The sequence below is a fragment of the Myotis myotis genome, unplaced genomic scaffold, assembly GCF_014108235.1.
Source record: "Myotis myotis isolate mMyoMyo1 unplaced genomic scaffold, mMyoMyo1.p scaffold_m19_p_1, whole genome shotgun sequence".
NCBI lineage: Eukaryota > Metazoa > Chordata > Mammalia > Chiroptera > Vespertilionidae > Myotis > Myotis myotis.
The window spans coordinates 183,389,561-183,415,280 of NW_023416313.1; the positions used below are offsets into that span (position 1 = coordinate 183,389,561).

General features: G+C 53.6%; 1 protein-coding gene across 1 annotated transcript in view; it reads left to right on the top strand.

Moving 5' to 3' along the window:
* The first annotated feature begins 9,962 nt into the window (after window positions 1-9,962).
* The window catches only part of CORO2B (coronin 2B), a 133,977-nt gene continuing 118,219 nt past the window's right edge, over window positions 9,963-25,720 (top strand). The window contains exon 1 of the mRNA XM_036305910.1: window positions 9,963-10,319. Within this exon, the coding sequence (XP_036161803.1) occupies window positions 10,305-10,319 (15 nt within the window). The 5' untranslated portion in view covers window positions 9,963-10,304. The remainder of the gene's footprint in view (window positions 10,320-25,720) is intronic.

A 25,720-nucleotide genomic window follows, 5' to 3' on the forward strand; every position in this document is an offset into this window, starting at 1 on the left:
GTGTTCTTTAATGAATTGTGAGTAATTGTGGGCAAATATGGCTTTCCTGTCAGCTGAACATGAATTTGAGGTCAATTTGGATGTCAGTCACAGATTTGCTACTGTGCCAGACTAATACAGTAATGTAGGATTTTCCGTTTTAAAAAGCACAGTAGTGTAATTTAAAAGTATTAATCCATTACTATTTTCCTTTTTCATATTTTTATTTTTTAAATTTTTATTGGCATGAACATATATATGAAGTTAAAAAAAAACAACAAACATTTTTAGTGTCTGCATTTCTTTCCCAGTGATTTTAATGATTTCTTTCATCTCAAGATTATACCGAAAGGGTGGGGTGCGGTGGGGTGAGGGATGGTCCCCACTCTGGGTGCCAGATGCACGAGGAGGCCACTGACTGGGAGAGCCTTTGCCTCTGGTCCTGAGGAGCAGGCCCTCCTATGCTTCATGTTTGCCTCACTTCTTTCCGGAACCGTTTTGTTAGGAATAATACCTGCCTGGTCTCTGCTGGGGAGCCCCAGCCCCCGCTGATGGTTCCACAGTGCGCCCCTTCCCGCCAGCCTGGGTGGGAGCAGAAGGAGCCTCCTTTGTTAATTGGTGCTAATAAATCCCTGCCACCCAAGCTCTCCTCCACCACCTTTCTTCCAGCGCCCTGGGGAGAGCTGAGAACAATGCCAGCTTTGCACTTTGCATCCCGGCTCAGTAGCCCCCTTCTCCAGGCCCTAGGTGCCACCTGGACCGGGAGGAGAGGTAGGGAGGAAGGGGATGCTGATAAATAAAACGCTCAGCGTTTCTCTGCCAGAGTCCTTCCTAAGCACTTTTCACATATGTTACTCAGTTAACCTTGACAACAAGGCAGGCACTAACAAAAACCCCACTTTACAGCCGAGAAACAGCTAATATGTTCTGAGTCCTACCGCCTGCCAGTCCCTGACCCAGGCCAGGTACAGGCGTTGCCCTCTGAGGTGGCTGCCGTCATTATCCCCATTTGACAGGGGAGGAAACTGGGGCCTCTTACTTGGAGAGGCTAAGTAATTCAAACAAGGTCGCAGCCAGGGAAGGCCAGGATTTGGACTCAGATCTGGCTACTTCTAAAACCCTGTGTTCCCAGTCACCACACAGAACGTCCTCTGAGGAACTCCCACTCAAAATCAGGTCCCGTGGGTACCAAGAGGAGGCCTCGCCCTCCCTCCAACCTGCAGGGCGTCAGGGCACTAATGGATTTGCCTCCTGGCCGATGCTTTGCCTTCCTCCCCTGCTCCCTCCTCCACAGGCCTCCTCCGTGGTTAAGGGGCAAATTAGGCTCCGTGCTCCTGACTTTCCTTCCCTGTCTGGTACGTGGGGGCAAAAATCATCCCGGGTTGTATTGTCAGGCACTCCTGGGGCGAGCACAGCAGGAGACAGGGCTCTGGGAGCTCAGGAGTGGCCTCTCTCGACTACTGATGTGGTGGGTCCCAAAAGGAAGCAATGCAGCAACAGCACAGCACTGAGCGCATTACACACACACACACACACACACACACACACACACACACACACACACATACACACACATACACACACACAGCTGAAGGACCTGAGGCCACCCAAAGGGAGGTAGAATGTCCCCTAAAGCAGTGGTCGCCAAACTGCGGCTCGCGAGCCACATGCGGCTCTTTGGCCCCTTGAGTGTGGCTCTTCCTAAGCCTTAGGAGTACCCTAATTAAGTTAATAACAATGTACCTACCTATATAGTTTAAGTTTAAAAAATTTGGCGCTCAAAAGAAATTTCAATCGTTGTACTGTTGACATTTGGCTCTGTTGACTAATGAGTTTGCCGACCACTGCCCTAAAGGACCAGGAGCAGCTGAGCCCCACACTTCCTCTTGGGTCTGACATTTTCTGTTCTTCGAGTTCTACATTTCGGTTTTCTCATCTGTAAAATGTGTATAACAATAGTACCTACCTCAGGGAGCTACTGTAAGAATGAAATGAAACGGTGCATTATTACAGGCTGAAGAATAGTCCTGGCTCAGAGTAAGTCCTACAGAAAGGTTGACTCTGATCATCATTTGTTATTCTGAAGCCAGTCTCCAGTGAGCGGGCAATGGGGCCACCTCTGTGTGCTCCAGGGCCAGCCTGGGAGGCATGAGGGCAAAGCTGGAGGCTGAGTACAAGCATGGAGTCTTCCAGAACCTACTATGCCACTGACCAGCTCAGGGCGAGTTGCCTGTTCCCCATCCCACCGTCTCCTCCCCCAACTCCATTTAATCTGTAAAATCAGTTGTAAGGATTAAATGAAACAATGTGTATAGAGTGCTTAACACAGCATCCAGACATAAATGGTGGCATCATCCTCATCATCACGGCTTGCCACTTACTCTCTGAGAGGTTGTCATGGGGATGGGGATAACGAGTGTTACTGTCCAGGTTTGTAGCTAAGAACATTGGGACTCAAAAAGTCAAAATGATCCACCTGGACTCCCACTGAGGGTTTCTGGCACTGCTGGGACTCCGTGACAGAGTAGCCCCAACCCCTTATAGCAAGAGCCAGCTTGACCTCTAAACTGTTTCCATGGGCCTTCGCTTGTTCAGCCCAGCCTGAGATCTGGGTGGTTTGGGCCCCAATTTTTAAAATAGATTTGTATTTTTTAGATCGGTTTTAAGTTCACAGCAAAACTAAGCAGAAAATAGAGAGTTTCCATATACCCTTGCCCCCATGCAGACACAGCCTCCCCCACTATCAACATTCCTACCAAAGTGGGGCATTTTTACAATCCAGGGACCTACACACCATAATGACATACAGTCCAGTTTACATGGGGGTTCACTTTTGGTGTTGTACTTTCTGCGGGTTTTGACATGGACCCACCATTACAATCTCCCTGTCCTAAAATTCCTCTGTGCTGCTCCTACTCATCCCTCCCTCCCCACATCCCCCGCGGCTCCTGATCTTTTTACTGTCTCCAGAGTGTTGCCTTTTCCAGAATGTCATGCAGTTGGAGTCATACAGTATGTAGCCTTTTCAGATTGGAGAGAAAGAGAGAGAGAGAGAGAGAGAGAGAGAGAGAGAGAGAGAGAGAGAGAGAGAGAGAGACATCCATGATGAGAGAGAATCATTGATCAGCTGCCTCTTGCACACCCCCTACCGGGGATCAAGCCCGAAACCCAGGCATGTGCCCTGACCAGGAATTGAATAGCGACCTCCTGGTTCATAGATAGACACTCAACCATTGAGCCACGCCAGCGGGGCTTAGATTGGCTTCTTTCGCTTCATATTGTACATTTAAATTTCCTCCATGTCTTTTCATGGCTTGAGAGCTCAATTCTTTTTAGTGCTGAATAATATTCCATTGCCTGGATGGACCACAGTTGATTTATCCTTGCACCTGCTGAAGAACACGTTGGTTGCTTCTAAATTTTGGCAATTATGAATGAAATTGCGTACTACTATAAACCCATGTGAGGTTTTTGTGTGGACATATGTTTTCACCTCCTTTGGGTAAGTACCAAGGATTGCATGGTGAGTGTATGTTTAGTTTTGTAAGAAACTGCCGAACTGCCTCCCAAAGTGGCTAGGCTATTGTGCATTCTCACTTACAGTGAATGAGGGTCCCTGTTGCTCCTCCTCCTTGCCAGCATTTGGTGTTGTCAGCATTTTGGAGCTTTGACCCCATTTTGCAGATGAGGAGACTGAGGTGCGGAGAGGCAAACAAAGGCTTTGCCCAGGCAGTGACAGGTTGCCCTCCCACGGCACCTTCGTCCTACACACATAACTCTCACAGTGTGCAGGCTGAGGTGTGTTCTATGGCTCAGGAGTCACTTCCCTGTGAGCTCTGTGCCCTCCCAGCAGGCTTGGGGAAGGGACTCACCCGCAGGGAGAGGCTACTCTGGTGAGTCACCTAAGCAAACAGCATGCAGAGGTGATACTGGAACAAAGGGCCAAATCTGCAGCATCAGCTGTTTCTCATCCCCTCTTTGGATGGCTGTGTGGTGTGGTGGGAGGAGCTGGGCTTGGACTTGGAAATGGGTTTGAACACAGATCTGCCACTTTCTAGATATGTGACTGCCTTCAAGTCACTTAGCTTCCAAGCCTTAACTTTCCCTCCTGAAAAATGAGTGTAACTTCATGGGGTTGTTGGGAGGATCAAAGGAGACTGAGCATAGGAAGTACCTGCAAGTCACAGAGAATGATTTAGAATCAGACCATCTGTGTTCATAAGGGATATTGTTCTGGAGTTTTCTTTTCTCGTGATGGCTTTGTCTGCATTTCGTATCAGGGTAATTCTGGCCCCATAGAATGAGTAAGGGGCTATTGGGGGTCTTGATCATGAAACTATAAGACATGGAGGAGACCTCTGAGTAGTGACAAATAAGCCAGACACAAGACTAGGGACTGAGATGATGAGAAGCAACGTGCCCACAAAGGTGGGCTGGTCCAAGGCCCTTGGGAACCTCAAGTTGGAAAGTCGCTCTTCTGCTCTCCCCTGGGGTTCAGACCGCAGAAGCTATGCTGAGGGGACACTAAGGAAGGATCTGGGCCCCAGCAGCCAGAGCCCCACATGGTGAGCGGAAAGCCCAGGGTGCAGCCAGGCTGACCCAGAGTCCAATCTTGTCGCCATCACACCGTTCGCGATGACCTTGGGCTCCAGCTTGCTGAGCCTCAATTTCCTTCTCTGAAAAATGAGGAAAACCCTCTAGGACTGCAGTGAAGATGGACTGAGATGTTGGACTAAAGGGAAGGCTCCAGCACAGGGAAGGCTCCAGGAACTGGTCACTTTTTGATTCTTATCTCAGGTCCCTGTTTCTGATGATGGCAGAAAACATGACTCTTCCCACTTCAGGGGGTGCCCTGGCAGGGTTTGTCCTGGTGGGAGGAAGTTTTGGAGCTGGGGTAGACTTGGGGGTAGAGATCTGATGATAAACATTATGAAAGAGCTGCCCAGGAATGTTTAGCTGGCTTCTTTGTGAGCTCCAGGTGTCACCTTGCAGCATCGCAGCATCCTCCTCTCCCACACTGTCCAGCCCCTTGGGCCTCCGGGGCGTGGGAGGGACTCCTTATCCCCAGACATCCACAGGACTCCGGTCCTGGCCTCCTTGGGGTTCTACACAGTGGCACCCTGTCTCACTTTCTTAGCAGCCGTGTGAGCCTGTGTAAGAGTCCACCCCACCGTTAGCCTGGGGGAGCTTGTTCCAGGAAGAAGCTGAGGCTGGACTGTATGGCCTCTTTCCCTCAACATCTTATTCCTCATGGGGCTGCCTCCCTCCCATCACTGCTACTTCCACCAGGACAATGGTTTTAGTGAGATGATTCATTTGACAAATATTTAACAGACATCTAAGCTGTACCAGTCACTGTGCTGGGACCTGGGGATACTGGTGGAAAAACAAAACAAATCCTTGCCCCTTTGTAAGCTTTTGTGCTGTGGGTATGTTGGGGGCAATGTGCAAAGTAATTACAAAGTAAAGACATATCAGGGGTGCTAAGAATAATGCAAGATAAGGGATAAAGGGAGTAGGGCGGGGCATTTCTGGGACCATCAGGGGAGGCCTAATTAGTACAGTGACACTTGGGTAGATCCCCACGGAGGCCAGGATAGGAGTCCTGAGACCAGTGCCACTTATGCACACTCCAGTTCCAAGAGGGTGGTCTGCTGAGCAGGTTGGTCCCACAGTCGGGCTGGTGCCATATTCCTTTTGCAGGTTCAAGGTCATGAGCAATTGGGTCACTAGAACGGTGCTGACATGCTGAGTATGAGTGATTCCCATATCAGACCCGGTCAAGTTCAGGCTTCTGGGCTACCATCACTCCAGGGTCTGAGATGACTCTTGCCCATCTATGTTTTGACCATGGTGTCACTTCTCATCTGCAACACCAAGAGTGGCAGCGGTGGTAGCAAGCGTCCTTTGCCCTGGTGCCAACCTCCACGAGCACCCATGGCATCAGTCCACCCCATTGCCGTCTTCTGTGGCTTAAAGGGCTTGTCATTTACACTCTAACATTCTGAGTGGTCAATCAGTGACCCCAAAACAAGTGACCCTTCTCATCTCCTGCGCACTGGGTAAGGCTTGCATTTATGGTCATCCGTGAAGCAGATGAAGAGCATGCGAGAGAGTCACTGGAATCCAGTATTCATGGATGATCCAGTCACGGGTCATAATGCAACCGGCATTAAATAAGTGGTAGCAGAGAACTGCAGGGGCCAGAGGTCCATATTGTTTCAGTGCAAACAGGTGCCTAAAAGCCATGGCACTGTGAATAAGAAGCTCTTTCTCCTGGTGGGGGAGAAGAAATGGACCAGGAATGCCTAGTTGACAATAAAGAACAGGAAGAGCTAGTTCCGGGGCCTGAGGAGGAAAAGATGGCTGTTGGGCCCACAAAGACTCTGCACAAGCACTGACTGGACAATAAGCAAACGCGCTGGTACCTGTTCCCTATCATTACCCGATGTCTTCATCAATAAATCACAGTATCTCATACAGGCCAAGAGATCTGTGTGACATTTGAAAATCACATTGTTTATATAGACATGGGTTCCCCGCACACGCAAATTTGCCCAAGGCTCTGCACAAGAGAAGGGCAGCGCTGACTGGGGAGATAAGCCTGTTCTTTCGAACTGGAGTTCAGAACAGCTCGCAGCAGGCAGAGGAGGGCTTGGCAGCCATCTGGTCCCAAGCCTGCTCTTTGCAAATGATGAGGGACTGAAAGGCAGCAGCGACAGGTGCCGTGGTATCTAATGTGGACACGCTGCAAGTGCTGGGAGCTCCCTTCCACTGTCTCCAGATACAATGGAAAAAATATGCTCAGGTGAGGATTAACAAAACAAAAAAATAATAATAAATATAAAAACAAACCTCCCCCACACACCACAAGACAAATATATTTAATACGTTGAGGAGGTGCCATTGAGCTGGGCTTTGAAAGGGGAATAGGAGTTTGCTACACAGAGAAAGCGGGGTAAAGGCATTGGAGGCTGAGGAGAGAGCCTGGTCCAAAGCAGGGAGCTATGAAAGTGTCTCGAGGAGACCAGATCTACTACTGCACACTCTTAGTTACTCCACAGTTTGTAACACATTCCCTCAGCCTCCCTCTGGTGTCACCTGCAGCTCAGTGGGTGGTTTGAGGAAGCTCAGACTTGAGCTGACTGCATCAGGTAAGCTGGGGTGAGGGTGGGGTGAGGTCTTTCCACTTCTGCCCCAGGGCATTCTTCAAGCTGAAGTAATGCCCCAAGGGGCAGCCCTCAAATAGGGAGGAAGAGAAGCCTGTGGGTAAATGCCTGCTGGCTGACTCGGGCAACCAGTCCTGGACACATCCCAGAGGTCTCTGGGGAACTGGCCCCCTTTCCTCCAGCCGTGACCTTGAGAACACACAGTATGAAGCCAGTCTTTCTATTGGCTCTTTCTCCTTCCCAATCTCACTACCCAAACCTTGCCCTCTCTTCCACTTCTGCTTCCCGGGGAACCTTCCAATTAAACCACCAGCGTCCCACTCCTTTGTGAGGCTCTGCTTTGAGGAGAGTCCAAATGAAGATGGGCCATGTGCTGGGGACCCCGAGTGGGAGGTATTGTGGTGTAGACACTGCACCACAGAAAACGCACACATTTCTGAGAGTCTCCTGCGGGCCAAGCCCTTGACCTGACAAGGGGACGCAGTTCTTTGAGACGCTTCCTCTTCCAGACCTCCGTTCTGATTGGGGAGATGTGACACGAGGGGTGAGCCGGCAACATGGGAGGCATTAGAATCATTCTTTCTGCCTTTGGAGCCTGTCACGTGGGTTGTGGGCAGCAGATTGATGTTCCTAATTACATTTGGCTCAAGCTGATATTAAGCATTTGTCTCATTCCCAGAGTCTGTAAGGCTGGTGGATGGTGGGGAGGGTGCCAAGAGGCATGCTGGGTAGCCGAGGATGGCAATCTGGGAATTGAAACATCCATGAGAGATAAAGGTGGACAAGTCACAGCCATGGGGGGAGGGGATTCGTGTCTCTGAGTTGCCTTTTAATGGCTTCCAAGGGCTGGAGATCCTGGAAAGGTTTTAGGGGCATCCTCCTGTCTCGAGGCTGACAGTCCAGACAGGGACTGTGACCCCTCTTGAGGCTGGACAGCTTGCTGAGAGCAAATGCGTCTGTGGGTCTAATCTAAATTTCTTCTGCTGCAGATCTAAGGTTTATGTTGATTGATTTGTTTTGGGGGGGTCAATGTTTGCTGAGCACCTACAGACTGCCCAGGGGTACCCAGTAAGAGAAGATGTGCCCTGTGAGCAGGATGCTTCCCAGCTCACCGTACACCAACAGGAAGCCCATGAAAAGAAGTCCAGATACTCACAGCCAAATGCAACTGGTGGAACCAGGGGTGAGGCAGTTTTCAGGAGTTTGGCAAGGAGGTGGGATGGTGAGAGGTAGGGAGGTTTGGGTTAGTGCAGAAGGGCATGAACACTGTGGTCAAGGTTTGAGGTCCAGCATGGGCAACACCTTGGAATTTCTGCACAAATGAGATGCCCGAGGCCGGTGGCAACATCTGCTACCCAAGAGATTTAGTGAAGTTACTCAAAGTCCTCCGGTGTGAAACCAGGATTCATAGGCATTCATCTAGCTGCTAAGACAGGCGGGGGCGCAAATAAGGCATCCAGGCCGAGTGGCCCTGGAACACACAGATCCAAAATACACGAGTTCTGTTCATCACGGTGTGATTTTAGGCAGGTCTCCTCCCCTCTGTTCACTCAGCAACATGAGGATGGTAATTCCTGTCTCCTACTGTGGCATTTTGGACCACAAGAGGAAATGCAAAGAAAGTTAGCGTGATGATCCACAAAGCTCTCTACAGCTGCCCCTTCTTATTGCGGTAGTGTAACAAGTGTGCTTCTTGAAGGCAGGCATCAGGCCTCCTGTGTTCTCCTGGCCTCTTGTACACACAGGTGGTCACCCACCGAGTTGACTGCCTTGTGATATACTTAATTTGGATGTAAATCTTGGTGTAACAGGAAGCCAGCACTTCCGGGCTTGCAGTGAGGTGGTGAAGCATCAAAAAGCCCTGCACGCGCCATCCGCGCCATCCGAGCTAACCTGTCCCCTGCACAGTCTTAGCCGTCAGTGGTTCAGTGTAGGCACAAACAGGTTCTTCTCAGGTACTCCGGTGGCGGGGTCACCTTCAGGTGATTGTCCCTCAAGCCCCTGCAACAGCTCCAGGATATGGTGTGACCCAGGTTAGGATTAGGTCACGTCACAGGACGCACCTGTGTTCTCCCGACCTGCGCTGCACACCTGGGGCAGGGCCCGCCCCGCCACTAGCAGGCATCTCTTATCGCCACGGGTACCAGGGCCGTGGAGAGCTTGCGCGCCGCGGGTCGCGGAGAAACGCGTGGGGGCAGTCCCACCGCGTGTCCTTGTCCAAGTCACTTTCCACTCTCGTGCTGTTTCTTCCTCCGTAACATTGGCTCTGCTCCCCCTGGGCCAGCTAATCGCTTGGAGAATTGGATTCAAATGATCTCTTACACAAGCCACTCGGCGACCTTGAGCCCGGGGTTTGCGTGGGGAAGGGCCGCAGCGGACTCGGGGCTGGAGGCTGCCACGCCCCTCTCCGCGGAGCCGAGCGCCCCTCCTGGCCCGCGGGCCGACTTGGCGAACCTCCAGGGGGCGACCCGGCGGTCTTCTCGGCCAGAGCGGCGCCTCGGCCGCCCAGCGCGTGATTTCACCAGCGCCCCCGGGCCAGCGGGGCACTGAGAACCCGGGCTGCCGCCCTCGCCCCGGCCAGCAGGTGCCAGGCCCCCGCTCGCCCAGCCGCCCGGCGCCCGCGGGCCGGAAGGGGTTAAGGCCGCCCGCCCGCCCCGGCGCCCGGCCCAGGCCCAGGAGCGGCGGTGCCCAGCGGCCAGCGACACGGGCCGGAGGCGCGGGGCACGGCCGCGGGCGGGCGGGCGCTTCCTCCTCCCCCTCCTCCCTCCGCCTCCTCCTTTGTAGCGAGTTCCCGGCCCCTCTTCCTCCCCCCGCCCCCCAGCCCGGGCCCGCTCCCTCGCTCCCTTTCTTCCTGCCTCGCCTTCCTGCGGCGAAAGAGGCTCATCTATTATAAATGCACATTTGGGGCTGACATCAGCGAAGAGCGGCGGGCGAGCGCCGACGAGCGGTCCCTGCGCGCTGCCCGCCCGCCCGGAGCGCGGGCCCCACGGCTCGGCCGAGCCTCCCGCGGGGCGTGGGGAGCCCGCCCAGAGCCGCCCCGGCCGCGAGCGCGCGAACCGCGCGGGACCCCTTCCCGCCGCCGCCCGGGCCGCAGGCGGACCCCGGCCGTCGCCCCCGCACGCCGCGCCCGCGCCCGGCAGCGCCCCGAGTTCCTGCATGACTGTCACAAAGGTAAGCGGCCGGGACCCGCCGGCGCCGACAGCCCTCCGCCCGGGCTGCGGGGACGCGGGGGTGGGAGGGAGGAGGGGGCGCGATGCCGGGGAGGTGCGGCGTGCGCCTCCTTAGCTCCCCCAGTCGCTGGAGTCGCTCCGGCCCCCAAGGACCGCAGAGGGAAGGGGGAGGATGCGGCTTTGGCGGCCCGCTGTGGCGCTTTGGACAACAAGCCTCCTGGCCGGCCCAACCCCAGGACTGCATTTTTAACCCTTGTTTCGGATGCTGCATTTTTAACCCCTGGAGAGCAGTGTTGGGCAGCTCCTTGGTGTCCCCCCTTGGAGCGCGCCCCGGGGAGAGGCGCTGGCAGGGACTGGTGCTGGCAGCGGTGTGGGAATGGGCTTGCCGCCCAGAGGAGGCCCCTGGAGGGGAAAGCCCACCACACCTGCCGGCCTCTGCCGCCAATCCCAGGGACTCTGGCCCTTCGCCAACGCCACTCACTGGAGAAGGCGCTCCCCAGCCCCGGGAGTTGCTAGTGGGGATAGGAAAGGTTCAGAGGTGACCAGCTTGAAGATGCGGGGAGGGAATGTGCCAGGGAGGAGAAGATGGGCATTCTGGCAGCCTCAACATTGAAGAGGGTTTTTGGACCTTGCCATGGGGGCCAGGTTTATTGGAGAGACTTTGGGGTTTCTCGGTTGTGAGGAGGAAGGGGTGAAGAGGAAAGCAGACAGGGTACTGGAAGGTGCCCAGGGTCAGGAGACTAACGGGACCTGAACTCACTTCCCCACTCTACCCAAACCCTGGGTGATCTTGCCTGGGCCCTTCTTCTTTGGGCCTCAGTTTCCTTTTGTGGAATATGAGGATGATGATATGGATCCTGAGGGCAGTGCTGGGCAGTTGAAGAACAAATGAATCAAGGATGTGAACCCACACTTTTGAGGGAGTTCTGTCCCTGTGAGGAGCTCACAGCCTGACGCTGGCCTTGGGTGCTGGCCTTGGGTTTGGCGATCCATGCACCCAAGGCCAGACTCCACTCGCTGTCCAGCTGGCTCTCAGGATTGGAGAGTTGGAGGCCAAATGGGAAGGGCAGTTTGCTCTGGTCAGAGCAGTGGACCAGGTGGAGGGTCAGCCATGGTAGCAACGGGAGGGGTAGTTCTGGCTCCATCTGATAAGTCAGGGGCCACCCAGGCCCCCATGAGATCTGCTACAAGACAACATATTTGTTCAGGGTTTTTGGGCTCAATTCCAAAACTGGGACTTGGAAATATTGTGGGAAGATGAACTTGGGGGCTGGGGGTCCACCTTAGCTCTGGCTACTACTGGCAGGGCTGCCGTGACCCACAGCGAGTAGGATGCTTAGTGTTTTGAAACGCTACACAGGCTATTCATCTGGGAAGGATGATTATTATTAAGGTTATTAATGTCAAAGGGAAGAAGAAGAATGGGTAGGCCTGGATGAGAGATAAAGGATGTGAGATGTGTAATAATGGCACTGAGATTTGATTCAGTGCCTCCCCTGCGTCTCTTTATGCATATGAGCCAGGATGCCTACCTACGCAGGAGGCCTACAAGGAAGGTGTGTTTAGCACCTTTAACAGAGGGAGAAACTGAGGCTCAGAGTGATACAAGATTCGCTTAAGGTCACACAGTGAGTAAGTAGCAAAGCTGGGGTTTGCCCTGAGGTCTGTCGTATCTGTGGCCTATGACCTTCCCATTGCTGTGCAGTGTTGAGCACCCTGGAGACTGGATTATTTCCATGGTAGAGGGTCAGTGCTTGGAGGTAGCCCCTGGGGTAGGGAGTCCACGAAGGTGGGTACTTGTTTGTTAAGCCCACGGGGAAGGCCTGCCTTCTTAATGCCCAGTGAGTATTCAGTACTGTTTTCCCATCCCCACCAAAACCCTCTGTGTCTCTCTCCTCCTGCTCTAACCAACGTGGCATCAGTCTAAGCCAGCTCCGGGGATTAAATAAAATCTCCACTTTAACCCTGTCTTCTTCACCCTTGCCAGACCTTCACAGCGTTCCTGTGGGGAGGGCTGGAGGAGCAGAGCAGGCGGCTGCAGGAGAGGGGCCTGCGTGCAGGCCTGCTGCCTGGGAGCCTGCTGGAGGAGGTGCCTCTACAAGTTCCAGAAGAAGCCAGTGCTCTGGGAGTCGGAAGGCCTGGCCTCTAGTCCTATGTCAGCCACTAAGAAGGCCGTATGACCCGGGCCAGTCAGTTCCACCTCTAGGCCTCTGTTTTCCCATCTGTGAAATGGAGGAATTGGTTTTGAAGATGCCTAGAGTTCCTCCTGCTGGGCCTTTAGACATCTTCAGCTTCAGCAAGGAAGCCAGCTCTCACGGAATAGGGGGGCTCTTTGTTCTCTGGGAGTCGGTTTGGTTACAAGACAGATATGAAGAAGACCCCGAAAGGACATCTGGGAGGTGGGATCACTACTTACAAACTGGGGGCGGGGGACCGGGGTGGCAATGGCTTAGAGCAGTGGTTCTCAACCTTCCTAATGCCGCGACCCTTTCATACAGTTCCTCATGTTGTGGTGGCCCCCAACCATAAAATTATTTTCGTTGCTACTTAGTAACTGTCATTTTGCTACTGTTATGAATCGTAATGTAAATATCTGATATGCAGGATGTATTTCCATTGTTACAAATTGAACATAATTAAAGCATAGTGATTAATCACAAAAACAATATGTGATTATATATTCAATATGTGTTTTCCGATGGTCTTAGGCGACCCCTGTGAAAGGGTCGTTCGACCCCCAAAGGGGTCGTGACCCATAGGTTGAGAACCGCTGGCTTAGAGGGTGAGACCTCAGCCCTTGCTGCTCCTCCTCCAGGCACAAGGTCATCCCTTTTGGGGGAGCCTAGCTCCCTGCCCCTTGGACTGAGCTTTTGTGTCAGAGGTTAGGTGCGGCTTGCAAGAGATCATCTTGTTAGTCCAGAGATCCTGGAAAGCGGAGGCGAGATCAGAGGGACATGCTGCTAGATGGTCAGTAGCACTTCCTGAGGGGAGGCGGGCCTCTGTTTTCCCCTTACCACCCTGCCTCTCAGGAATATCCCTATTCCCCTTCATTGTGGGGTGCAGCTGGTGGAGCTACATATAAAGCCTGGGGGTGAGGGGGTAGGTCCTGGAGGGACTTCTGCCCTAATCAGCACTAGAGATACAGAGCCATGCAGATGGTGACCTTCTAGCCCGCTGGCTTTGCTCTTGGTTATGACGTTTCAAACTCTATTTTATTGTGTGTGTCTCATAAGCGACCTTAGTTTCTTTATGTAATGAGGAGGAGGAGAAAGGAATAAAAGAGAGAGAGAAAGGAGTGGGAGGGGCCAGTAACAGCTTCCCTGACCCTGGCCAGCCCCAGGAGAGCCGGGCTTCACCTCCTCCCAGGTTCAGTCTAGAACCCTTCCATGGGCAAGTCAGGGGAGAGGCAGTAGGGCTGCTTTCCTAGTAACAAGACGATTTTATTCCAGGTGATTTTACTCTTTGAGTTCTTGTGCCTGCTTTTAGTAATTTTCCTATCTGTATTCCATGTCAGCAAGATGCCAGACTAGCAGTACTTCCCCTGTTCTTAATACCCTTTCCTAAACTGCCGTCGCCTGGAAAAACACACACACAAAGCAAAGCAGAAGAAAACGGTGAGCACTGTGTGCAGAGTACAAGTCAGTGGCTATGAGCAAAGGCCCTTTGGTGTGATGTCCTGGCTTTTGTCTGTGATGTGACCAGAGGTGGGGCTTCTGGGTAAGAAAGGTGGTGACGGTGTGACTGGGCGTCCTGGCTCCCAGGTGTGCCTTGTTAGGCTAGAGCCCGTGAGCTCAGTGCTTTCCCAGTTCTCGAGGCTGGTTTGGTGGGTCAGCTGTCAGGAATACAGTACCCTGAGCCCCAGGAGTGCCTGCCATACCTCAGAAGAACTAAGCTGGAGGATGTGGGCAAAGAGGAGGCCAGCACTCCCTCTCTGGGACCTGATTTCAGGTCCACAAGCAGCATGTCAGCCACTCCTGGACCTTATTCCTTCAGGTCAGCCTTCTCTCGCCTGCCCCTGTCCTAGCAGAGCTAAGCGCACTGCTGGCAGCCCTGGCGCCTGCTCAGTGTGATAGGAACGAGGACGGTGTTGCTCTCCCAGGTAACTAGTAACAGTTAATTGTTGGACAAAGACCACGTGACTCTAGGGCCCCTATAGAGTGGCTTGTAGGAGAACAGCATGTCTGTGCTGTCAAATCATCCAACCCTCTCCCTTGACAGGAGAAGGAGCTGACGCCCAGGGCACAGAATGGGGAGCTGCCTAAAGTCGCTCAGCAAGTTGGAGGCTGAAGGGTCTGGAGCCTGGTGCTCCTGACTGCTGGCCAGTGCTCCTTACCCCTGGCCGCCCTGTGAGGGGATTTCAGGCAGCCCAGTCACAGGCAGCCCACTCCAGTGACCCCACTGTACAGGCCAACCTGGTCGGCTGGGGTCTGGCTTTCCCTCTGCTGGGCAGCCTCTTCCCTTGGAAACAGATGTTGGGGTTGAAGGTATATGGGAGCCCTAGCTATACCCAGGATCAGGATGGGAAGGGAGGGATTGCGAGGCTTCTCTACCTCCAAATCCTTGACCCAGAATCTAGCCTATGAAGGAGATGCCTAGGCCCCATTCCTCCCTCTCTTCCACCCCCGCCCCCCCAACCTCCCTCTCCCCAGCACCTCTTTCCTGTCTGGCTCTTACTGGAGAAGAGATGTGAGAGCCAGCATGTCACAGAACCTCAGTTAAAAGGCACACACCAAACTCCCCGCACTTGGGGGTGGGGGTTCTGCCTCTCTACTTCATGCTCTCATTATACCTCCTCCTTCCTGTCAGTTCTTCCAGATATGGAGCATTCTCATGCAGAGGGTGTGAGGCCAACATTCACTCATTTCTTTAGCTAGCACCCTTGGAGCCCCTGCTCGAGACCAGGCCCTGTGCTAGGTAGGCATTAGGGTGAAAGAACGCGTAAGCCATTGCGCCCACTGTCCAGAACCTCTGAGGAGATGGAGATGAAGGAGATGTCCTGAGCAAGGAGTCTTGAGGTCCAGGCGAGAGGTCTATCCTCCTTGCTCAATAAATGCAGGCTCTTTCCTTCCTGATGATCTCTCCTTACAGGCAATGAAACTCACTCTCCAGAAGAGCTCTGGTGAGTTATTTGAGGGTATCCACAGGCCTATGTTCTCTTGCCCAGGGGCATTGCCACCTTGGCACCTATGGCATCTCTTAGAGGCTCGTGGGACGGATTGTGAGGCTCCCCAGGGCCCCAGAATCACCCCACAGTTGGGTGGCCCTGTGGAGAGTAAGCCTAGACTTGAGCTCGGCCAGTTTGGGAGTGTGGACGCTGGCTGGACCAACGGCCTGGCAGCACTAGGCCCTGGCAGCTCAGTGATGGAGTGAGTTTTTCCATTTCTCTCCCGGTTGGCTAGTCTGGAGCAGACATGGCCTCAGCTGCCGCCGGCTCCTGGCACCGCACAAGCCAGAATCTGATTTGGATGTGCTGGCCACAGAATTTGTCTGGTGTCCATGAGATGAGAGAATGTGCACATTCCCAGTGTGCACAGCACCCTCTCCTTTCCTCGTCTCCAGATCAGTTTATTCTGTTCCCCTGCCTTTCTCTGCCGGTGGACCCCGCAGACTCAGGCCTCAGAGCAGCTGGCTTGGAGCAGGCCCTGCCAGGAAAGGACAGATGTAAATCCAGTGGCTTCCACATGAAAAGAAGCTGTTTACAACGAGCCTCCCCTTTGTGGGCCTGGAGTGTGGGACCAGCTGTGAAGGAGCAAGAGTGGGGGAGGAGGGTGGGAAGTAGGGGAGGAGCTGCCGCCCAACCTTCCGGGCCCCTCCCCTCTGCTCCCTGACAGAGGCCCCTGGAGGGACTTCGGAATTGGTTTCTGGCTGGCACCCTCCTTCCAATTAACACCCTGGTGGGAGGCACCGGCTTGCTCAGGACTGTCCTGTTTACAGACTACAAGCATGGGTTACTGCACCGAACCCCTTCGAAGGTCCCACGGTGGGGTTCCCCCTGTGTACAGAGGACTACATGGAGTCTGAGTGGAGAGATGGCCACAGCCTGGTCACAGAGCTAATGTGGGTCAGAGCTGGGATGCACACCCACATCTTCTGACTTTAAGCCATAACATTCTCAATCCGATCACATAGTGGTCTACATCAAGCATGTCAAACTCAAAGGCTAGCACGGGCCAAATAAATGAGGCATGCGGCCCGCGGGCTGTGAGTTTGACATGCTTGGTCTACATCCTGTGAGGGTTAATCACCATCATTGAGAGAATAACAGTTACTAAGCAGGCATTGGGCATGCATGTTCGCACTTACCCAGTACAACCATGAGGTTGAATCTGTCAGCGGATGATCCCATTTTCCAGAGGAGGAAATTGAGGCTCATCGAGGGTAGGTGAGTTGCTCAAGGTGGCAAGTTTAGTGGTTGGGGGAGGGGCGCTCTGTGCCTGGGCTGTCTGAGCCCAGAGCACACATTCATCCACCTGCCCGGCCTCTTGTGCAGGGGTTCCACTCTGCTCTGCTCTCACCCCCGAGGTGGAGGGCTCCTATCTGTGTGTCTGTGGTCCTGGCACTGAGGTGTGTTTCAAGGCTGCTTGCCTTGAAGGCGACACCGTGGGTGTGTCCTGCTTAGACTTCCCTGTGGCCTTTGCTGGAGCTGGGGACCACATAAATAATTTGGTGGAGGGTGCTGGTGAGGAGGGCTTCTTACATGTGGTGTCTGACATCAGATAGGGCTGCTTAGGCAAGATGGCCAGCCCAGGGGCCGAACAAGGTGTGACTGAGGCAGGACCACTGGCCCCATTTCCCTGAAGGGCCAACAGCCCTTACCAGAAGTGGCTTTCTCTCGATATGATATGGCCCTTGAGTCCCAAGGGGTGCCGACTCTAAAGAATGCCAGCTTTAGAATTAGACAGATGGCACTGCATCGTTTACTTGCTGTGTGTTCTCGGGCAAGTTGCCTAACCTCTCTGAACATCTGTTCCTCCGTCCATGAATTGGGATTGATAATAGTAGTACTTAAAAGAATTATTATAAAGATTAAACGAGCTGATCCACGTGAAGCAGCTAGTGTTAGCTATTAACATCCAGAAGACAGAAAATTAAAGAAATGCTGACGATGGGTGTCCTGGGGGTTATAAAACGAGAAGTACAGCAAACTTGGGGAATGACAACAGGGGACTGATATAGTCAGGGGGTCAGGAAGCGACTTTAAGCTGAATCATGAAGGGTGAGTGGGAGGTAGCAGGTGAAAGGAGGGAGCTGAGGAGAGGTAACAGGCAGAGGGAACAGCACAGGAAACCTCTGGAGTCAAAAACAGCACACCAGGACTTTCCTGCAGCATTGGCGAGGGCTCGGTACATGTATGAGCTCATGTCATCCTCAGAAGGACCTCATGGTGTAGGTTACTGTTGCCATCCCCACTCCGCTCAGGAGGAAGCAGGCACAGAGGCACCAAGTAAGCGGCAGAAAGTCACCCAGCCATGTGGAATGCAGGCTGGGCAAGCAAGACCCGGCCTCCTGACTCTGTCGCTCTTCCCTCCCGCCTCCTGTGGTTTGATGATCACAGGGAGGATGGCTGGGAGCTGGGCCACTTAAACTGACCTGGGCAGGAGGGGGTGGAAGTGCCACGTTCAGTTGTCCAACCCTCTGCCCCCCTCGCAGAGCCTCCCCGGGCTGTGTAAGGGAGAGCGGGGGCCCTCCTGGCTCACAGGCAGCTTCAGGGAGGGGTCATTTATTTTTCCAAAAGGAAATTTTGCTCTGTCAGGAACATTTCCATGTTATATTTTTACTTGGCCCAATTATGACCATTTTTAGTTTTTAAATCTTTGTGATGATCTGGATTGGGCCTTGGTCTTTAAAGTAAAACTATCCTATATAATAAAAGCCCAGCGACTGAAACATCAGAACAACCAGAATGACCAGAGACCAGAATGACCTCAGCCCCTCGCCCTGGCTAGCCCCCCAGGGGAGGCCCCCGCCCAGATCAGGGGCCCCCATTAGGGCAGGCCTGCAAACTGCCCACGGCCCCTCACCCCAGCCCTGCCCCCCAGCAGAGGCCTCCCACCTCAATCGGGGGCATAGCCGGCCTGCCAACCGCCCGCCCCCCAGTGGGGACCCTCACCCTGATCCGGGGCCCCCATCAGGGCAGGCCTGCTGGCCTGCACCCGTGCACCAGTCCTCTATCCTATATAATAATCCTATATAATAAAAGGGTAATATGCAAATTGACCCTAACAGCAGAATGACCACTTGACCAGTCACTATGAGGTGCACTGACCACCTCTTGGTCCCTTTCCCTGGCCGGCAGGCTCCGATTGCCCAATGGCAAACGGGGAACTGGGGGTAGGTGGCATTAGGGGGTGGGGCAGCTGCAGGCAGCTGGGGAAGATGGCCTAGATCACAGGCCAGGCCTAGGGACCATACCCGTGCACAAATTTCATGCACTGGGCATGCTTGTAACTTTAATGTTACAAGTCCACGAGGTGGTGGCTGCATTTTGGTTTCTGCCCTGCCTGAGCTCAGGGAAGGTGCACATTTTACATGGAGTTCCTGGCTCAGGCTTAAACTTACTGGCCCCTGTGTGAGGCAGAAGGTGAGACCCTTGAAGGTTCTGGCTGACTGCAGAGGGGGTGTGGGGAGGCTCCCGCTGGGTGGGTGCTCACACAAATCCCCGGGAAGAAGCCCCCAGGCTCAGAGTTTCACTCCAGAGCCAGCTGAGGTCATCGGGTGCAGCACTCTGCCTCCATGGCGCTCCACACTTTCTAGGAACATGAGAATGACTCCTAACCTGAATTTAGATTCGTTTAATAAATCCCAATTTATAAGAAGGCAGTTCCCAGCCTTTTGCCAGGTGTTAGGTCCCTGCTTTTAAGGAACCAACAGTGAAATCAACAAAAACAACAGAAGTAGCTAACCTTCCTCGAGTGTGTTCTTTCTGGCAGGCATATAAGAAATGTTTCATATATATCTACTCATTTGATCTTCATGATAGCCCTTGAGGTCCTCTTTCTATAGCTGCAGCAGCAGAGGCCTAGAGAGGATGGGAGGTAATAGTTCCTAACGTCCCCAAAGCTGGCGAGGGGCTGAGCCTGCCCCCCAGGCCTTCTGTCTGGCCACTGTGGGCTGGGATGATCCTGTGCCACACACTCCATGTAAAATGTGCACCTTCCCTGGGCCATATATATATATATATATATATATATATATATATATATATTTTTTTTACTTTAAAGACCAAGGCCCAATCCAGATCATCACAAAGATTTAAAAACTAAAAATGGTCCTAATTGGGCAAAGTAAAAATATCACATGGACATTTTCCTGACAGAGCTGGGGATCTGGAGGCTCTTGACTCTGTTCCTTACTGTGTGACCTTGGGCCAGCCCCTCAGTGTCTCTGAGCCTCTCTTTTCTCATCTGTAAAAAATGGAGTTAGTACTCAACCTTTCTAGGGTGCTGTAATGTGGAAGTAATATGGAAAAAAAGAAGTAAAGTGCTTTGCAGGTGTCATGGAAGGGGGTGGTTCATCGTAATGTCAAATTCACGCCGCCCCCGCCCCATCCCACCACCGGGGTTTCATGGCCTTCAGTGTTAGGCAGTTCTGTCCAACAGCTAACCCGCTTCTCCTGCTGTCGCGCTGCCTTCAGAACTGACTCAGACCCCTTTGGTGGAAGAAATGAGTTCCTCTCTTCTAAAGGCCTCTATGTGCTGTTATTGTCAGGCTGGTTTTGCAGATGAAAAGCTGCTTTCCTCGCTTCCTGTTCTGTTTTGGCTATTTTAATATGCTTGGGACAAATAATGGTGATAAAAATTGGGTGTCCTGCTTTCGTTTGAAAAGTGAGCCAAATAAAGATCTAAACCTTGATCTGAATCATCCTGGTTCCCTGTGGAAGGTAGGGAAGACAGGCCCAGGGCACAGTCTTGCCTGAGACTCTGGACAGCAAGACCCAGTCCCCCATTGGCAAATGACCTTGACCTTTGCTCCAGACACATCTGACACTCCTGGGGGCTCAGATCCACTTTTCTCTTGGGCTTATGGAAAGGGGTATCTTTGACTAGTTGAGGCCTTTGCAGAAAACCATTAAACACCCCGAGTGTGATTTCAGAACTAATAGCTTTATGATCTGGGACCCGGGGAATTTCCAGGACGTGGAGCAGCCAGAAAGAAAGGTGTTGGTGGAAGGGGACAAAAAATAATTAATTTTTGAGGTTTTTTGTCCAACTGCATGAAGAAAATGCTGTTTATGCCTGCCCTGCCAACCTCCAGGTGAAAGGTCTGTTTGCGGGAATGCAGGGGAAATTTGGGATTCTGAGAAATATGGGATTCTGGGAAAGGGGATTTCTGTGTACCTGATAACTCTTTATTATCACAAATCTGTCCTCTGATGGCCCTGGGTCAGCCTTCCTGCCATAGTCTTTATACTATCTGAGAACAAATTGAAGTTGCTATGGATTGAGGCTATTTCAGGGCCCCAGTCGCTCTGTTAAACTGGCCTTTTCAGGGTCTGGAGATTCCTCTGCCTCAGAGTCCCTGGGGCTCCCCAGTCTCTGCTGCACCATCCGCAGGCACAGACCTAACCTATGATGTTTGCTGATTGTTTCATGAGTGTGGACCTTGACTGCGTAACTGTGAGCTTGCTGAGGCCAGGGGTTTTAGTCCCTCCCCAGCACTTGTTAAGGGTGTGGTCCAGACTTTGGGGTACCAGGTGTAAAGATATAACATTGGCTAGGGTTGCAGCAGGCCTAACCTCTGTCCTGGTGTTGCTGCGTAGGCAATGTCCTCTTCCTGTTGATCCATGGATTTCTAGAGCCGGAAGGGACTCTAAAGAGATGTAATGGGGTCCCCCCCCCCCATTTTGCAGAGGAGAAAACTGAGGCCCTAGGACAGTGGTTCTCAACCTTGGCTGCACATTAGAATCACCTGGGAATCTTTTTAAAATCCTGATTTCTGGGCCTCATCCTCCGGAAATTCTGTTTCTTTGTTATGGGGTGGGGCCGCAACATTAGTAACAAAGAAACAGAATTTCCGGAGGATGAGGCCCAGAAATCAGGATTTTAAAAAGATTCCCAGGTGATTCTAATGTGCAGCCAAGTTGAGAACCACTGCCCTAGAAGGTCTGCCTAAGGGGGCACAGGTGGCCAAACAAGACCTGGAGCTCCCTTGGGTTCATGGCAGGCTCCGGGTGGATGAGTTTCCGTTCAATGGGTTTTTCTAGGCTTCTAGTAGAAACCAGGCCAAGGACTGATTGAAAAGTGGGTGGCGGGGGGAATTCCAGAAAGGAGACTTTGAGAGCTTGGCCTAGATGACAGGGGGCACCTGAATGGCGAGGCTTGGTCCCCCAGTGACCGGCCAGGAGTGCCCCGCTCTGAGGCTTGGTCATGGCAGAGGCAGGCGGAGTGACTGCTGAGGCTCTTCCTGCTCAGCCAGGGGCCTGTGATTACCGAGATCTGGCAGCCGCGTGTCTTACGTCCAGGCCACCACTCTGGCCTCCGAAGTGGCCTGTGAACCCCACTCTCCTTCTTGGAAGCCAAGGGAGAGCCGGCCCTCTTGGCACCCTGGGCTGAAGGCGATCTGTCCCTCTTTTGTTTCTCTGAAACCATTAGAAGGGCCTCTGGGTTGGGAGCCTGGGTTGCTAAGAGCTTTCTGCTGGCCAGACCTTATCACAGGCTTGAGAAATCTCTAGGCAAAGTTTTCCCTGGAACTCTGTCTTGGAGGGAGGGAGGGAGGCAGGGAAAGAAGGTGGAGGGTGGAGGGAAGGAGTGAGGGGGGTGGTGGAGGCGGGGGAGGTACTCAGGAGCCACAACAAAGCCACCATCCCAGGCCCCTGGAGAACCAGTGCAGGAACTGGCTGTGGGAGCTGCAAGCTCTGCAGCTTTTGCTTTGGAAAAGCAGCAGGAACGATGCAGCGAGTTCTGAGTTGCACACCAAGCATGACACATTCTTTATCTCATGTAACCCCACAACGCTTCTGGTATCCCCACTTTACAGAGCGGGGAACTGAACCTTAGAGAGGGCGGCCCTTGCCTGGGCTCACACCATAGGGAAGGGGGGTCTGTGTCCTGCCCCTGGTGTGTCTGGTTGCAGCCCGCTGGCCTGGCAGTGGACGACTGAGCAAGCTGTGTGCTTGCTTTTTCCAGAATGCCCTCCCAGCCCCCGTGCCAGAGCCCCCTTGCAGAATTCATTTCCTTTGGGCTTTTTAGATGTTATTAAAATGTAAATTAGCCTGGGAGAGGTAATGCCTTCAGTGGGTGGCATTGACTGATAGATGGCAGGACCCTAAGTAAGGAGAGAAGGAGAGGTCCCTGAGGGGGACGTGAGGCCAGAGAGGACCGCTGGTTCCAGGAGCAGGTTTTGCCAGGAAATGGGAGTGGAGAAGATGGCCGTTATTCTGTGTACCTCTCCACCTGGCTGTCCTGCTCCCTGACCACTGACCACCCTGCACACCCCTCACCTCTAATCAAATTAGCGAATCCCCCGGATTCATTAAAAAATCATTTGCTGAGCTTTTGTGTGCCAGGCCCAAAGCATGAGGCACGGAGCATGCAGGGATGAACCCGTGTCCCTTCCTTCGGGGGACCCCAGTCTAGTAGGGGAGACTGGCCGCTCAGGAGGACACACGGCTGTGGGGGAAGGAAGCTGGTGCGTAGGGATGTGGGGGGCAGGGACAAAGATGTGCGCACAGAACTCTGAAGTTCTGGGGGACCAGGTGGGGAGGCCAGGGAAAGTTTTGGGAGGGGGAGATCTTAGCTCAGGTCTTCAAGGTTGAGTAGGTGGAGGCGGAGGAAGAGCAGGGAAGGGCATCCCAGGTGGAGGGGATGGCGCGAGCACAGGTGTGGAAGGGGACATGCGGTGGCTTATTCTCAGAGACAAGAGTGGGATGCTGCTGGGAGGAAAGGGTAGGTTAGCGGTGGTGAAACAGGCTGAGAGGCAGGTAGGAGCTGGGGGACGTGAACTCACCCTGTGGTGCCCGGGGAGCCGAGGGGGGTTTTAAGCAGAGGAGTGACAGGCACTTTCGGTGGCCGCCCAGCCCATGTGGCCTGCAGGCAGGAAGGAGAGTGGTCATTCACAAAGCCGGGTGCGCGAGGTGGGGGGGCGGTTCCGGTCCTAGCCCAGGTTTCCTGCAGGCGTCTCCCGTGCCTGGGAGTGGGTGCTGCACGTGTCCCTCTCCACCAAGGAGACTATGACTGGGACCCCTCCATGGAACTGGCCTTTCCCATGGTTGCATCTGGAGGTAGAGCAGACAGAGGAGGAGGGCTGAGGGCCACAAATCTCCCTCTAAGAAGACTTGGCGATGGTGTGGCGAGACCACTGCAGTGGGGTTTGGAGGCTCCTGCCCCGACCCCAGGCCTGGCGCTGAGTGGCTGTATGATCTTGGGTCAGTTACTCCCCCCCCCCCCCCCCCCCCCGCTGGTTGGGACTCAGTTTCCCCAGCCATCTTAGGATAACATCACCCGGCTCAAGGCTGGGTGCGTGAGTGAGCTTATGCCCGACTGCCCAGCCTCTGGCCCAGCCCTACCCGCCTCCCTCCGCCAACTTCCCACACCCCGCTGCCAGTCTCCCGAGCTGTGTCTCCAGTCCGCTCGTCCAGACTGCCGAGGCCTGTGAAGGTGCACGAAACGTGGACGTTGAGGGCCAGAGTTCGAGCTGCGGCGCTGCCGCGAGCTTGCACTGTGACTTTGAGAGGTCATGCAGCTGGACAGCCTCCCTGATGAAAATTCTACCCAGTTTTCAGTGGTGCCCCGGGTGGGGGTGGGCTGTCGCATTAACTGAGACGGGGCGTAAGAGAACCTTCCGGAGTGACAGCGCTTAGGCGAATGTATGCTTGTGTAAACATTTTTCAAGCTGAACACTTAAGATTTGTGCACTCTAGGCATGTTGGAATGCCGGATATATTTCAGTATCTGAATGCTAATATTTTATTATATAAAATGATTATCATTTATGTATAATGTTAATATTTAATATGTAATATATTTATAGTTGATTAAAACAAAAACAGACAAAAGGTTCGCCCCAGCTTTTTGGTTCCAGTGCCATCTCTCTCCATCCATTCCTGTATTCAGCCCAGCACAGGAGGTGAAGGAGACGCAGATGCATGGCTGCTGTGGAAGCTCAGCGGTGCGGGTGCTGCGGGGCTCCCATGCCGTTAGCAGAGGGTCTCAGTGCTGGCTGCACATCACCTGGGGACGTCTGCATGCTTGTGCCGAGGGCCAGCTTCATGGGTGCGGGACCTGTGAGATGCTCGTTCTGTCGCTGTCTGGAAATTCCTCACCGTTGTTGATCCAGGGGACCTACAAATGATGTAGTTGGTCCTTCCTCCCGCCCTTCCCCCAGAACAATAGACTCAGAGTCTCTGGGAGGCGAGGCCTGGGCATCAGCGTTTCTTCAAAGCTGAGTTTCCTTCCAGGCACAGCGCTGATCCCCAGACTCTTGGCCGAAACAGAAGTTGGAGCCTAGTTCTCTAGACGCTTGTAACTGAGTTGGAATGATAAGACCTCACACGTGAGAGTGTCTTATCAGTTCCCAGTGGCAGCAGAGGCAGCGAGCCATGAGGGAGCTCAGGGAAGAGAGGGGGGTCATGGTTGTAGGGTGGGATGGTCAAGGAAGGCTTCATGGAGGAGGTGGCCCATGTGCCATCCCGAGAAGGGCGAGAGAAAAGAATGGGGGAGAGAAAAGAATGGGGGAGGCAGAACAACATTTAGGAAAGGGAAGGACTCATAGGGGGGAAAGGGAGCCAGGCTAACTGGAGTGTGAGTGTGACTTGAGCAGAGATGTGGTTGGGAAGCCGGGGTGGGGCACGGTTGGGAAGCGCAGGAAATGACAGTCTGAGAAGTCAGAATCCTGGGGGCAGTGGGGAGCTGCTCAGTGTTCTGGGTCCAAGGATAACGTACTCCGTGAACGCGCATTTGAATGAATAAACAAAAGGAGTGTTTCGGGGAGACTTAAGGGGGACCAGCCTACTGAGTCCCCCAGGTTTCCAGCCAGAACTGCGGCCACCTGTTCTCGCAGGCTCTGCACCCTCTTCCGGTCTGTGCAGGAACCTCGTGTCCCCTGCTGTGTGCTCTTGGGCAGCAGCGACTGAAGCATCTCCAAGAACAGACACTGAGCAGACCATGTTCTCCCATTTCTAGGAACAGCGAGCGGGGGTGGGGGTGCTTCTGGTAAAAACGGGGCTCTGCTCTCCGGCCCACACCAGGCCTGCAGGGAGGTGGCCGTCCCTGCCAGCTTGTGTTTCCCAGGGCTTGGTGGACGCTTCGGTGCCTGGAGGGGAGTGAGGGTCCTGCCTGCGGTAGAGCAGCCTCCGTTTCTGGGTAGCCAGCAGCAGATCAAACGCAGATCTGTTTGTTTCTTAGTCTCCTGAAATATTTATGCAGGAAGATGAGAAAGGGGCTCTGTTTATTGAACGCATCCTCT